General features: G+C 39.2%; 1 protein-coding gene across 1 annotated transcript in view; it reads right to left on the reverse strand.

Moving 5' to 3' along the window:
• Nucleotides 1-15164, reverse strand: part of PAK1 (p21 (RAC1) activated kinase 1) — a 59293-nt gene that overhangs the window by 28980 nt on the left and 15149 nt on the right. Inside the window, exons 4-6 of the mRNA XM_007461715.1 lie at nt 12942-12979; nt 3757-3873; nt 326-500 (exon numbers count right to left, since the gene is read on the reverse strand). Of these exons, the coding sequence (XP_007461777.1) occupies nt 326-500; nt 3757-3873; nt 12942-12979 (330 nt within the window). The remainder of the gene's footprint in view (nt 1-325; nt 501-3756; nt 3874-12941; nt 12980-15164) is intronic.

Raw genomic sequence — 15164 nt, forward strand, 5'->3', positions numbered from 1 at the left:
AACACAACATTCCAGACTATTCACTAGGTAAAAGCGATTTGTCATCTCCATAACCCATGCCCAGTGGTAAGTGATTTCTAGCCCTTAAAGTGGGCTACCCACGCTAATTCCCATCCTAATGTTGCATCTAATCAGGGCTGGTGAGACAGAGAAGGTGGGTGCAAGGACAGGTGAAGAGAAGCACAGTCTGGCTAAGATACATAGCACAGCCAGCCAGCCACATACACCTAGCGCAGAACCAAGATCTTTATAGCAATAGAATTCTACCTTTGTGCTTGACCAGCCACATACCAGATGGAAATTAAAAAACCTGGGAAGTGCTTACGTAATTTCTCCAAGATCTCCTCATCAGACATTTTAGGCTTCTTCTTCTGCTTCTCAGTATTCCGGGTCAGAGCATCTGGCGGAGTGGTATTATTCTCAGTAGGTGAAATGGGAGATGTAGCCACATCCCGAGTTGGAGTAATAGGAAGTGGTTCAATCACGGACCGTGTGTATACCTGCATTGTTGGTGCAAAAATTTGGCAAGGCCAGTCTCTCTTAGATGTGTGTGTTAGAACATCCACAGAAGAACAAATCCCAGTAAACTCATCCCTTCTCCTAGGTCAAAATCTATGTTACTCTTCCTCTATACTCAGGCTGTGAGGATGGAATGGCCTTCCTTGCTCTCACTATACACAACAAGGGTTAGTGAGAGTCTGAGCACTTAAGATATTCAGTACAAGTTAGACAACTCTCATTATAAATAGTTTAAAGGACATTCTGTCATTAGATGGGAATCCCCTTCATCTGTAAAATTCTATTCTTTCCCAAGCTGAAATGAATATCCTGTATTCCCATAGTACTTTCCACGGCTAATACAACACAACATTATCTTCATTTGAGTTACTGCCTCTTTAAATCCTGAACCCTCACAGAGAAGGAACTGCAATTGTTCTTCTTTAAGAGGCAGTAACAGTGTAGTCATTTAGATCACAGACTCTGGAACCTGACTGACTGGACTTAAATCCCAACTCTTATTCTTTTTTTTGTGTGTGTGTGTGTGTGGTACTTGGGCCTCTCACTGCTGTGGCCTCTCCCGTTGCGGAGCACAGGCTCCGGATGTGCAGGCTCAGCGGTCATGGCCCACGGGCCCAGCCGCTCCGCGGCATGTGGGATCTTCCCGGACCGGGGCACGAACCCATGTCCCCTGCATCGGCAGGCGGACTCTCAACCACTGTGCCACCAGGGAAGCCCCCAACTCTTATTCTTACCTTGTATGACTTTGGGCAGATTATTTAACTTCTCTATGCTTTAGTTTCCTCATTTGTAAAATGGTGATGTTAGTGATACCTATCTTATAGAGCTGCTGTGGTAATAAATTAATTAATGTGTGAAATGAGTAATATCACACCCAAAAGACACTAAGCTTTCAAATTTTGGCAAATATTATTATATTTCCTATTCATTCATTTACTTAATAAACATTTACTGAGAATCTATTCTTTGCCTTGCTGTACAAAATGCTGCCCCATCCACTATTCCTGTGAAGGAAGTCTTGGAGAAAGTCCTAACTGCAAGGCAAAAGGGATAAATGTCAGAAGATACGAGCAAACTGTATACTATTAATGTACAGAAGAGGTGATCATACCTTATACTGCCTTTCCTCAGGAGATGCACCAAGGCATTTATCACCTTTTTTCATAAAAATATCACAATTATTTGGTTAGTCTATAAGCTCTATGAAGACAGGGAATCTGTGTCATTCATCCCTGAGCTCCTATATCTAACCAGTTGCCTAACAGAAAGCAAGCATTCAGGAAAATGTTTGATGAATTGATAAATAAATAAATAGGATTCCTCAGCTGGATTGAAGGATGGACATGATTTTAATAGGTAGAAAAGGGAGAGAACTTTCCACATTGTGGAAAGAGCAATAAGTCAAGACACAGATCAGAGACTACAGCTTCTTTCCTGACTATTCCAGCATAATGATTTCTTAATTTTCTATTCTTGTACATGTAGACAAACTATATCCCTGGCACCTAAACCTGTACTTTCATGCCTTCTCCTCCTCCTTTAGTTTTCTTGACATGCCTCCTTAAGGGCACAAACCCTGCTTTTTCCTTCTCTAAAATTCTCTTTTTCTGGCTCCCAGCACAGGTCTGCTCACATAAAAAGGCCACTGTGCTATGCTGGAATACAACCTGGACCTGGGGTCAATTACCTGCTTTCAGTTCTAACTCTTTTGCTTACTTAGAGACTTTGGGTAGATCAATTAACCTCTCCAAATCTCAGCTTCTTCTACAAATTAGGAATTAACAATGTCTTTTTAGAAAGGAATGCTATCAAGATCAAATTTATCAATTCATTCAATACTAACTGCCTTTCTAAAACCTTCCAAGAGCTATGTTAAGCACTGCAAATACATACATATATATATATGTATTTGCATATATATGTGTATGTATATGTATATGTGTGTGTATACACACACACACACACACACACACACACACACACACACACACACACACAGGAGTTCGTGGTTTAGTGGGAAAAATTTTTAAATGAACATACTTGCAAAACAAAAAAACATACCAATATGAGACATCCTGAGAACTCTCCAATTTTGAAGCTCATTTTCCTTAAAGTGACTTTGTAGTCTACAGAAAGGGTGATTCCACAGATTCTGCTTATAAATTCTAATCCTAAAAGGTCATCTAATCCCCCTGAATTTCCTCCACAGCATCTCCATAGTCAGTCAACCAACATCTGCTTGAACACTTCCACGAATTCTCTAATCCAGAGACAATCTTTATTTGTATTATCACAGAGTTTAAGCCCTAGATCATTCTTTAATTATGAAGCTCTTGTCATAATAAAAAGTCCAAACAAAGAAACACTAGTAGAGTATCATCTGATGAGAGATCAGTGCTCAATGATGCTAAATCATGTAAAAGGCAGATTGTGCCAAGTGAGGGCAGAGGGACCTGGCTATTCAGAGATGCAAGAACCTCAAAAGAAGTTAAATAAAAATCACTGCCAATATCCAGCATCAAAATGCACTCCTGGGCTCCCCTGGTGGCGCAGTGGTTGAGAGTCTGCCTGCCGATGCAGGGGACACGGGTTCGTGCTCCGGTCTAGGAGGATCCCACATGCTGCGGAGCGGCTGGGCCCGTGAGCCATGGCCGCTGAGCCTGCGCTTCCGGAGCCTGTGCTCCGCAATGGGAGAGGCCAGGGTGGTGAGAGGCCCGCGTACTGCAAAAAAAAAAAAAAAAAAAAAAAGCTCCCCTGATGTCCAGCATATTAATAGCACTAACGTTTTTATAAATTCTCTTGAGTCTTACAGTATCATCAATGATGTACTAAGAGACTGAACACTGCACATTTAACAGAGAAGAAAAGATCTACAGCAGACTAATATGTTGCTTCCTAGGAGACTGGAATAATTTATGTTAGTCTTGCACTAAGTAACATTAATTCTATATATCTTTCTGTATGTGAAGAACAGGCTAAGTAAATTAGGCCTAAGTTGGTACAAAGACCAATTATCTAGGACACTTTGGGACTATGTGCAAACTAATGATAAATAGATACACCACTTCTTGTCTTTAATCATACAGAAAATACCTTTCAATCAAGGTAATTTGGTGATTTCATCAAAATCTAAGGACCGCTACCAGATTATTAAACCTCTAGGCCTCAGCACCCACCCCTCACTCCCCCTCCAAACTCTAATAAATCACAAAGCTGCCCACGTCCCCAAAGACTCACAGATTTTGTGTGCTCTGGACGTGGAGCAATCACTGGAGGTGGGGTAGCATCATCATCATCATCTTCATCTTCTGAAACTGGTAGCACTGCAGGGGTCTCAGACACCGTCTTCACGTTCTGCACAGTGGAGAAAAGCCAGATTCATCATGTCCAGCTGACATGCAACTTAAGCTACCAGAGTCACCAATCTCCCAGAAGAAACCTTCTCCTGACACTCCTTCTGAAACACCTTCTCCTGACACTCCTTCTGAAACACACATCAGCCTCAAGATCTCCACCTTTTTGTAGCCAGTCTCAGGAACTCAGCCACCCTCCCTCTCTTCTTTTAGATACCACTTCCCACTCAGGCCCTTGGGGGCTTCCTTCTCCCACCCAAAGCCTAACTGTGGATGGGGAAACCAGCTTACAGCTTCTCTACGTGCCTAGCCCAATCCAAACCCTGAACACAAGATCATAGTTCCTTCTTCTTCTATGAATTTTACTCTCTATGCTAAAGAGAGGATAAAGTACAAAATGCAGGGGAGGGATCAAAAGTTTCGGATTTCACAAAGTTTATCATTGTAATTCCTTAGTCCTTTCTGATACGATAAGTGGAAGTCCTGAGAGGCCTTTCCCTCTCCTTTTCCTTTCTTTATGAAAACCTATTGCAACCATTATGCCATCAGGTGCCCTCGCCTCAACCTGAAGATACAGAACATCCGGAGACCCTTGTCTCAAGAAGACAACGAGTTTTTCCCATATTGGATGCTATCTATTTCACTAAGCTTTTGCCCTGTCCTGGAATGAACCTTACCAGCACCACTAATTGAATATGCTATAATCTCAGCAACTTGATTTCCCCATGTAAACTGTACCAAAGCTGGGCTAAGACTGGCAGGTTTTAGGGCAGGTCCAGGCAAAAATATCATACCATTAATGTTTATAACACATATTCAAGAGACAAAATAGCTCCCAAACCAGTCCCCTCCATCAGGAAGCCTACACAACCCACTGAACCAACCTTACCCACTGGGGGTAGACACCAAAAACAATGGGAACTATAAACCTGCAGCCTGTGAAAAGCAGACCCCAAACACAGTAAGTTAAGCAAAATGAGAAGACAGAGAAACACACAGCAGATGAAGGAGCAAGGTAAAAACCCACCAGACCTAACAAATGAAGACGAAATAGGCAGTCTACCTGAAAAAGAATTCAGAGTAATGAGAGTAAAGATGATCCAAAATCTTGGAAATAGAATGGAGAAAATACAAGAAACATTTAACAAGGACTAGAAGAACTAAAGAGCAAACAAACAATGATGAACAACAAAATAAATGAAATTAAAAATTTTCTAGAAGGAATCAGTAGCACAATAACTGAGGCAGAAGAACAGATAAGTGACCTGGAAGATAAAATAATGGAAATAACTACTGCAGAGCAGAATAAAGAAAAAAGAATGAAAAGAATTTAAGATAGTCTCAGAGACATCTGGGAAAACATTTATCACACCACATTCGAACTATAGAGGGCCCAGATGAAGAAGAAAAAAAGAAAGGGTCTGAAAAAATCTTTGAAAAGATTATAGTTGAAAACTTCCCTAATATGGGAAAGGAAATAGTCAGTCAAGCCCAGGAAGCACAGAGAGTCCCATACAAGACAAATGCAAGGAGAAACAGGCCAAGATACATATTAATCAAACCAGCAAAAATTAAATACAAAGAGAAAATAGTAAAAGCAGCAAGGGAAAAACAACTAATAACGTACAAGGGAATGTCCATAAGGTTAACGGGTGATCTTTCAGCAGAAACTCTGCAAGCCAGAGGCAGTGGCAGGACATATTTAAAGTGATGAAAGGGAAAAACCTACAACCAAGATTACTCTACCTAGCAGGGATCTAATTCAGATTCGACAGAGAAATTAAAACCTTTACAGAGAAGCAAAAGCTGAGAGAGTTCAGCACCACCAAACCAGCTTTACAACAAATGCTAAAGGAACTTCTCTAGGCAGGAAACACAAGAGAAGGAAAAGACCTACAATAACAAACCCAAAACAATTAAGAAAATGGTAAAAGAACATACATCGATAATTACCTTAGGGGTAAACAGATTAAATGCTCCAACCAAAAGACAAAGACTGGCTGAATGGATACAAAAACAAGACCCATATATATGCTGTACACAAGAGACCCACTTCAGACCTAGGGACACATACAGACTGCAAGTGAGGGGATAGAAAAAGATATTCTATGCAAATGGAAATCAAGAGAAAGCTGGAGCAGCAATTCTCATATCAGACAAAATAGACTTTGAAATAAAGACTATTACAAAAGACAAGGAAGGACACTACATAATGGTGAAGGGATCAATACAAGAAGAAGATATAACAATTGTAAATATTTATGTAACCAACATAGGAGCACCTCAATATATAAGGCAAATACGAACAGCCATAAAAGGGGAAATTGACAGTAACACAATCATAGTAGAGGACCTTAACACACCACTTTCACCAATGGACAGATCATCCAAAACGAAAATAAATAAAGAAACACAAGCTTTAAATGACACATTAAACAAGATGGACTTAACTGATATTTATAGGACATTCCATCCAAAAACAACAGAAAACACATTCTTCACAAGTGCTCATGGAACATATCCAGGATAGATCATATCTTGGGTCACAAATCAAGCCTTGGTAAATTTAAGAAAACTGAAATCATATCAAGTATCTTTTCTGACCACAAGGCTATGAGACTAGTTATCAATTACAGGAAAAAATCTGTAAAAAATACAAACACATGGAGGCTAAACAATACACTACTAAATAACCAAGAGGTCACTGAAGAAACCGCAGAGGAATTCAAAAAATACCTAGAAATAAATGACAATGAAAACACAATGACCCAAAACCTATGGGATGCAGCAAAAGCAGTTCTAAGAGGGAAGTTTATAGCAATACAATCCTACCTCAAGAAACAAGAAACATCTCAAATAAACAGCCTAACCTTACACCTAAAGCAGTTAGAGAAAGAAGAACAAAAAAACACCCAGTGTTAGTAGAAAGAAAGAAATCATAAAGATCAGATCAGAAATAAATGAAATAGAATGAAGGAAACAACAGCAAAGATCAATAAAACTAAAATCTGGTTCTTTGAGAAGATAAACAAAATTGATAAACCATTAGCCAGACTCAGCAAGAAAAAAAGGGAGTGGACTCAAATCAATAGAATTAGAAATGAAAAAGGAAAAGTAACAACTGACACTGCAGAAATACAAAGGATCATGAGAGATTACTACAAGCAACTATATGCCAAAAAAATGGACAATCTGGAAGAAATGGACAAACTGTTAGAAAAGCACAACCTTCCGAGACTGAACCAGGAAGAAACAGAAAATATAAACAGACCAATCACAAGCATTGAAAGTGAGACTCTGATTAAAAATCTTCCAACAAACAAAAGCCCCGGACCAGATGGCTTCACAGGCGAATTCTCTCAAAAATTTAGAGAAGAGCTAACACCTATCCTTCTCAAACTCTTCCAAAATATAGCAGAGGGAGGAACACTCCAAAACTCCTTCTATGAGACCACCATCACCCTGATACCAAAACCAGACAAGGATGTCACAAAGAAAGAAAACTACAGGCCAATATCACTGATGAATATAGATTCAAAAATCCTCAACAAAATACTAGCAAACAGAATCCAACACCACATTAAAAGGATCATACACCATGATCAAGTGGCATTTATCCCAGGAATGCAAGGATTCTTCAATATACACAAATCAATCAATGTGATATACCACATTAACAAATTGAAGGATAAAAACCATATGATCATCTCAATAGATGCAGAAAAAGCTTTTGACAAAATTCAACACTCATTTATGATAAAAACCATCCAAAAGTAGGCATAGAGGGAACTTTCCTCAACATAATAAAGGCCATATATGACAAACCCAAAGTCAACATCGTTCTCAATGGTGGAAAAACTAAAACCATTTCCACTAAGATGAAGAACAAGACAAGGTGGTCCACTCTCACCACTATTATTCAATATAGTCTTGAAAGTTTTAGCCACAGCAATCAGAGAAGAAAAAGAAATAAAAGGAATCCAAATCAGAAAAGAAGAAGTAAAGCCGTCACTGTTTGCAGATGACATGATACTATACACAGAGATCCTAAAGATGCTACCAGAAAACTACTAGAGCTAATCAATGAATTTGGTAAAGTAGCAGGATACAAAATTAATGCACAGAAATCTCTTGCATTCCTATACACTAATGATGAAAAATCTGAAGGAGAAATTAAGGAAACACTCCCATTTACCACTTCAACAAAAGAATAAAATGCCTAGGAATAAACCTACCTAAGGTGACAAAAGACCTGTATGCAGAAAACTATAAGACACTGATGAAAAAAATTAAAGATGATACAAACAGATGGAGAGATATACCATGTTTTTGGATTGGAAGATTCAACTTCATGAAAATGACTATACTACCCAAAGCAATCTATAGATTCAATGCAATCCCTATCAAACTATCAATGGCATTTTTCAGGGAACTAGAACAAAAAATTGCACAATTTGTATGGAAACACAAAAGACCCCGAAGAGCCAAAGCTATCTTGAGATAGAAAAGCGAAGTTGGAGGAATCAGGCTCCCTGACTTCAGACTATACTACAAAGCTACAGTAAACAAGACAGTATGGTACTGGCACAAAAACAGAAATATAGATCAATGGAACAGGATAGAAAGCCCAGAGATAAACCCATGCACACATGGTCACCTTATTTTCGATAAAGGAGGCAAGAATATACAATGGAGAAAAGACAGCCTCTTCAGTAAGTGGCGCTTGGGAAAACTGGACAGCTACATGTAAAAGAATGAAATTAGAACACTCCCTAACACCATACACAAAAATAAACTCCAAATGGATTAAAGACCTAAATGTAAGGCCAGGCACTATAAAACCCTGAGAGAAAAACAAGCAGAACACTCTATGACATAAATCACATCAAGATCCTTTTTGACCCACCTCCTAGAGAAATGGAAATAACAAAAATAAACAAATGGGACCTAATGAAACTTCAAAGCTTTTGCACAGCAAAGGAAACCATAAACAAGACCAAAAGACAACCCTCAGAATGGGAGAAAATATTTGCAAATAAAGCAACTAACAAAGGATTAATCTCCAAAATTTACAAGTAGCTCATGCAGCTCAATAACAAAAAAAACAAACAACCCAATCGAAAAATGGGCAGAAGACCTAAATAGACATTTCTCCAAAGAAGACATACAGATGGCCAAGAAGCACATGAAAAGCCGCTCAACATCACTAATTATTAGAGAAACGCAAATCAAAACTACAATTAGATAGCATCTCATACCAGTCAGAATGGCCATCATCAAAAAATCTAGAAACAATAAATGCTGGAGAGGGTGTGGAGAAAAGGGAACACTCTTGCACTGCTGGTGGGAATGTGAATTGGTTCAGCCACTATGGAGAACAGTATGGAGGTTCCTTAAAAAACTACAAATAGAACTACCATATGACCCAGCAATCCCACTACTAGGTATATACCCTGAGGAAACCAGAATTCAGAAAGAGTCATGTACCAAAATGTTCATTGCAGCTCTATTTACAATAGCCCGGAGATGGAAACAACCTAAGTGCCCGCTACTAAGCCATAAAAAGAAACGAAATTGAGTTATCTGTAGTGCGGTGAACGGACCTAGAGTATGTCATAGAGAGTGAAGTAAGTGAGAAAGAGAAAAACAAATACCGTACGCTGACACATATATATGGAGTCTAAAAAAAAAAATGGTTCTGAAGAACCTAGGGGCAGGCCAGGAATAAAGTCGCAGACGTAGAGAATGGACTTGAGGACACGGGGAGGGGGCAGGGTAAGCTGGGATGAAGTGAGAGAGTGGCATGGACTTATATATACTACCAAATGTAAAATAGTTAGCTAGTGGGAAGCAGCCACATTGCACAGGGAGGTCAGATCAGTGCTTTGTGACCCCCTAGGGGGTGGGATAGGGAGGGTGGGAGTGAGATGCAAGAGGGAGGAGATATGGGGATATATGTATATGTATAGCTGACTCACTTATAAAGCAGAAACTAACACACCATAGTAAAGCAATTATACTCCAATAAAGATGTTTAAAAAAATTAAAATTAAATTAAACTAAATACTTCCTTAGCTCCAGCACAGAGTCCAAGTTCTTTCACCTGACATGACGGATCCTTAACAACTTGGCTTTTGTTCATGCTACCTCACACAAGAAAGCATTGATTGCCCTTTTCTCTGGCTGGTATCATTGCCTATGTTTACCTGAAACTGTATTATCAATCCTTGTTTACGTGTTCTGATTCCTCACTAAACCGTGAGATCAAGAGCAATGACCTTACCTGCCCAAAGAGCCTATCACATAATAGGTGATCATTTTATAAATGAGAATTCAGGCACTTAAGTGCTATGTAATCTGGGAGATATATCTCAGACCAATGAGCCACAAATAAAAGAATTTTCGAGCTAGAAGAAACCTTAAAGGTTATGTTTATTAAATGAACAAATTGTACGGCTCAAGAACCTTGTGCAAACTGTTCTGTACTACCAAGCAGAATAAATCACTCCAACAAATATGACCCCCATGGTACATTATTCATGTACCCCTCTTGCAGCCCTTATCCTTCTATTCTGTTGTTAATTTTTTCTCAAGGACTAAGATAGTGTAAAATTTATCTGTGTATCACTAACACCTGGGCACAAAGAAAGTGCTAAGTAAATATCTATGGTATGAATGTATAAATGAATGCTGAGGATAACTGAATTTTGTATTGGTTTCTACTACTAACTCATTCAAGGATAGAGAGCAAGTCACATAATCTCTCTGAGTCACAATTTCTTAACTTGTGTCATGGAAGTTATAATCTCATCCAATTATTTCCCAAATCAATCGGAAAGATCTGTGTGAAACCAATATGGAAAACAATGCCATACTACTACAGTACAAACCATATCCCCCATGTGAAACTAGTAAGAAAATAAAGAGGACTGAGCCACAGGGAAAATTCTGAGTTGGGGGAGAAAAATGTCCTTTACAGCCTGGTAAACCAGTACAGGATTTTACCAAGCAGGTGTCATCCTCTCTGCTATATGGCATGAGCCCCAGGGCCCCTCCTCCTCACTAAGGAGCAACAGAGCTAAGGCTTTACTGCAGTCTCCTTTATAAGACCTCTCTGACATTTTCTTTCTCAGTTCCCTGCCACAGTGAAAAGAATCCAGGACAGGGACTCAGACGACCCTAGTTCTAATCTGGTTGTGCCACAATAGCAATTATGAGCCTTCAGGAAAGTCTGTTTTCCTACCTGTGAAGTGGGGATGCTAATCTCTTCACTAAGTAATTGTGAGGACTAATTATGCTAACATACATAAAGTTACTAGCACAGTGCCTGGCATATATTAGCTACACGATAAATAATAGCTGTTACTCCTCCTTATAAAGGCATAAAGACATTTGTGCCACAAGGCACAGCTCAGCTTTGGTTAAGGCCCCTTCTTCAATAATTTGCAGTTCAATAATGGGGAGAAACTCCCAAGGATCTTAACATTAGCAAATTCTTCCCCACCTTTTAATTGTATCTATTCCATTTGATGAAAGAATGAATCAGGGGAAAGCGATGCAGACTGGGAATCAGATACCTACTGCCATTAACCCTTCTCAATTTCAGTTTTATCATCGATTATACAAGGATAATAACCTACCTCATTAAACTCCTATGAAGATTAAAAGAGGTAGTGAATAAGAAAGGATTCAGTATGCTACAAGGCAATGGACATGTGAACATTTTTTATCATTGATTACAGTATAAATGACTCAGAATAAACCAATCCCCTTTGCTGGAAGCAGGATTCAAAGTATTTGGATGGTGACTCAGTATTGTGCTAGAATGTATGACTCCCCCACTTAAAATTCTTCAATAGCTTCTCATTACCTTTAAGATAAAGTTAAAATTCCTACATGATCTGACCTGCCTACCCTCCCCTCCCCACCACCCACCTCTAGTCCCTTCACACTTCACATTCCAATCATAACAAACCACTTGCAGTTCTCTGTACAAGCCTACCTCACGAGCCTCCTTGTCTTGGCACATGCTAATTATTCTGTCGGGAATACGCTTGTCTCTTCATAATTCTTCCCCAAGATAACTAATTCAGCTCAGACTGCACCATCAAGAAGCTTTCTTTATACACCCAACCTTTTATTCAGTAAATTGTTACTTGCCAGATGCCAAGGATCCAGTAATTGACAAGTCAGACATAGCTCCTGACCTCATGAAGTTTTAGCATGCTGCACTGTAACTGTTTGTGCCTTCATGTCACTTACAGGATTGGGAGATTCTTAGGAGTTGGGATAATGTCTGATTCATCCCTATATTGCCACTTCTCCACACAGGACCTGGCACAGAATAGGGGCTTTGCAAATGTTTAGTAAATCAACATGAAATAACCAACTTTGCACAAGAGACAACACTGGATATAAAGAATAGCAGTATTCTAGTATATAAGTTACAGCTTAGTAGTCATAAGACCCTTTCGGATACATAGCATCTCATCTTATAATCTGCCTTGGAAAACAGAATTTGTAAGTTATGAAGGGCAGAGGGACCTTTGAGGTCACCAATGACTCCTATCACATTCCTTCAAGTGATAGGGCATTCACTACAACTTCAGAGGACAGAATGAATGACCTTAAATTAATAGAATCTGCTCCCTTCAACAATTAGCCCTAATCCTGGTTTTGTAGACCCAACCAACCCAAAAGAAAGAATTCTCCTCTAAATGCAGCTATTTGAAGACATCTCCAAGTAAAGTGTATCATTCTCATTTATTGATGAAAAAACTGAAGCTCAGAAAGGCAAACTGGCTTTCCTAAGGGTCAAAGTGAAAACTGAAAATTGAGCCTAGCAGCCAGTTCTTCTGGTTCCAGGGCTAGGATTTCTAGAGCATTCATAAATTAAAGCCGGAAGGGATGCCTATCGTTTATTAAGTCCAATTCCTTTACTCTGAGGCCCAGGGTGGGAAAGTGACCAAGATGAGTAACCCCCAGCCCAGGCTCTGCATCTACCACACTTGACTTGATCCCTAAAAATTCATACCTGCCCATATCAGAATAGAGGAAATAAAGGCTTACCAAAGTGTTAGAAGAATTATAATCCTCAGCTGATTTATCTGCAAAAGGAAAAAGACAAGAGACTCAGTCAGTAAACAATTACAGTTAATCCTTTCTTGAGACCTAAGGAAGCCTATTCACTAAAGCACTTGCCAAGCTCAGAATAATAACAGTGTTACTGGTACTACAGGCCCAACACCATTTTAAACACATTATATACATTACCTCCTCTAATCCTCACTACAGCTCTCAGTACTATTAGTATGCCCACTTTCACAGATTTGGAAACTGATGTTCAGAGAAGAGAAGTAATTTGTCCACAAATTACTGAACACAAAGGTTATTAGGAGTCAAGATTTGAATCCTGGTCTAATTCTAAATACTAGGCTAGAACTATATCCACATCATCAGGCCTCGATGATCAAGGAAATTTCCTGCATTCTAAGAGAAAGGGAAAGAATTCATGGCTGGCATCACCCTGAGCCATCTATAACAAATCATGACCAGCATGTGGCTTTAGCTTTTAGAAAGGCTCCTTCTACATCCATGTCTATTCCCCACAAGGAGAGACAGACTAAGCCTTAGGAAAAGAGATGCATTAGTCATGTCAAGTATAATTAAAGGCAGGGTCTTATTTCTAAGAATAGGTCCAAGCTCCTTCAATCAGATAATCACCATATTTTATTAATTCTGAGACATGTATTTTTTCACATTAACATCTCAGAAAGAGATGTGTCCTACAATCAAAAGTATTTCCTGATTTAATTGGCAGCTTCTTTTTTCTTTAGGGGCATGTAAAATAACAATGCACCTTACAATCAATGATATCTTAGAATTGATAAACTATGAAACAGACCCAATGGAAATCTTAGCAAGAAAATAAGTTTAAAGACCAAGTATTGTGTTTGGATTTATTCTTTAATTCCTAAAAGTCCAAGAAGAAATTGATTTCACCAGTTCACTACCAATGGGAATTAAGGAGAAGAAATATTATATCAAATCCTACATCTTCCTCACCAAGAAACAAGCCCAGAGAATGTCCAAGATCTCAATTCCATCATACATGAAAGTATCAGGTATAGCTTCTTTGGTCCTATGACAAATTATGAACCCATAAACTGTGACAATGTGTTCTTAAAACAAACCCTGAATAGCCAGCTGTACTCTGGATAAATCAATTCAGGATATAGCCTAAACATAATTCACTTGTTTTTCTTGTCCAAAAGCACATTCTATACCAAGTGCAATACCCCCAACCTTATGTACTGCTGGTGTTTCTGAGGACTGGGTATTCTGGTAATAAATATATCTCCACTATATAAAAAATAAGTATGTTTGCTCCTTTTAAATGTGATGTACAATTTCTGTATATAAAAATCAAATTCCATAGCACAGAACGACAGAGCAGAAAGTACTTCCAATCCCTTCATTTTACAAATAAATAAACTAGGGTTCAGAGGAAAAGAAACTGGTTCAAGGTTACATAAATCAGTCGCAAAGTAGGGCTAAAACCCAGAACCTGGCATTGTCAATCTAGTCTAGGCTTTGCTTATCACATTAGCTACTAGTTGGTACAGAAAATAAAGTGATGAAAAGACAGGAAACTTGTACAAAAAACTGGCACGGAGGATTGTGCTTGGGCTTTTAGACAGCAAAGGATTTAAAGGCCCAAGTTGAAAACACACTTCCAACACTGGTATATCACTCAACTGATATGTTGAGGCTCTGTGAATAAGTCACTTAATTTCCCTGAGCCTAATTAATTTCCCTGAGTCTGCAAAATGGGGATAATGCCCTTGTGTTTCCAGTCTCCCAAGGCCGTCATGAGAATCAAATGAGATTGTTTATGTGCAAAGCATATACAAATTGAAGTAGTGTTATCATAATCAACAGTATGAGAAGAAAGGAAACAGGAAAATGAGAGATAGGACATTAAAAATAACTGTGCCATAAACAACAAGGTCATACGTATAATACAGAGAACTATAATCAGTATCCTATGAAAAACCATAATGGAAAAGAATATTTTAAAAAAGAATGTATGTGGGCTTCCCTGGTGGCGCAGTGGTTGAGAGTCCGCCTGCCGATGCAGGGGACACGGGTTTGTGCCCCGGTCTGGGAGGATCCCATGTGCCGCGGAGCGGCTGGGCCCATGAGCCATGGCCACTGAGCCTGCGCGTCCGGAGCCTGTGCTCCACAACGGGAGAGGCCACGACAGTGAGAGGCCCGCGTACCGCAAAAAAA

This window comes from Lipotes vexillifer, unplaced genomic scaffold, assembly GCF_000442215.2.
Source record: "Lipotes vexillifer unplaced genomic scaffold, Lipotes_vexillifer_v1.1 scaffold223, whole genome shotgun sequence".
Classification (NCBI taxonomy): domain Eukaryota; kingdom Metazoa; phylum Chordata; class Mammalia; order Artiodactyla; family Lipotidae; genus Lipotes; species Lipotes vexillifer.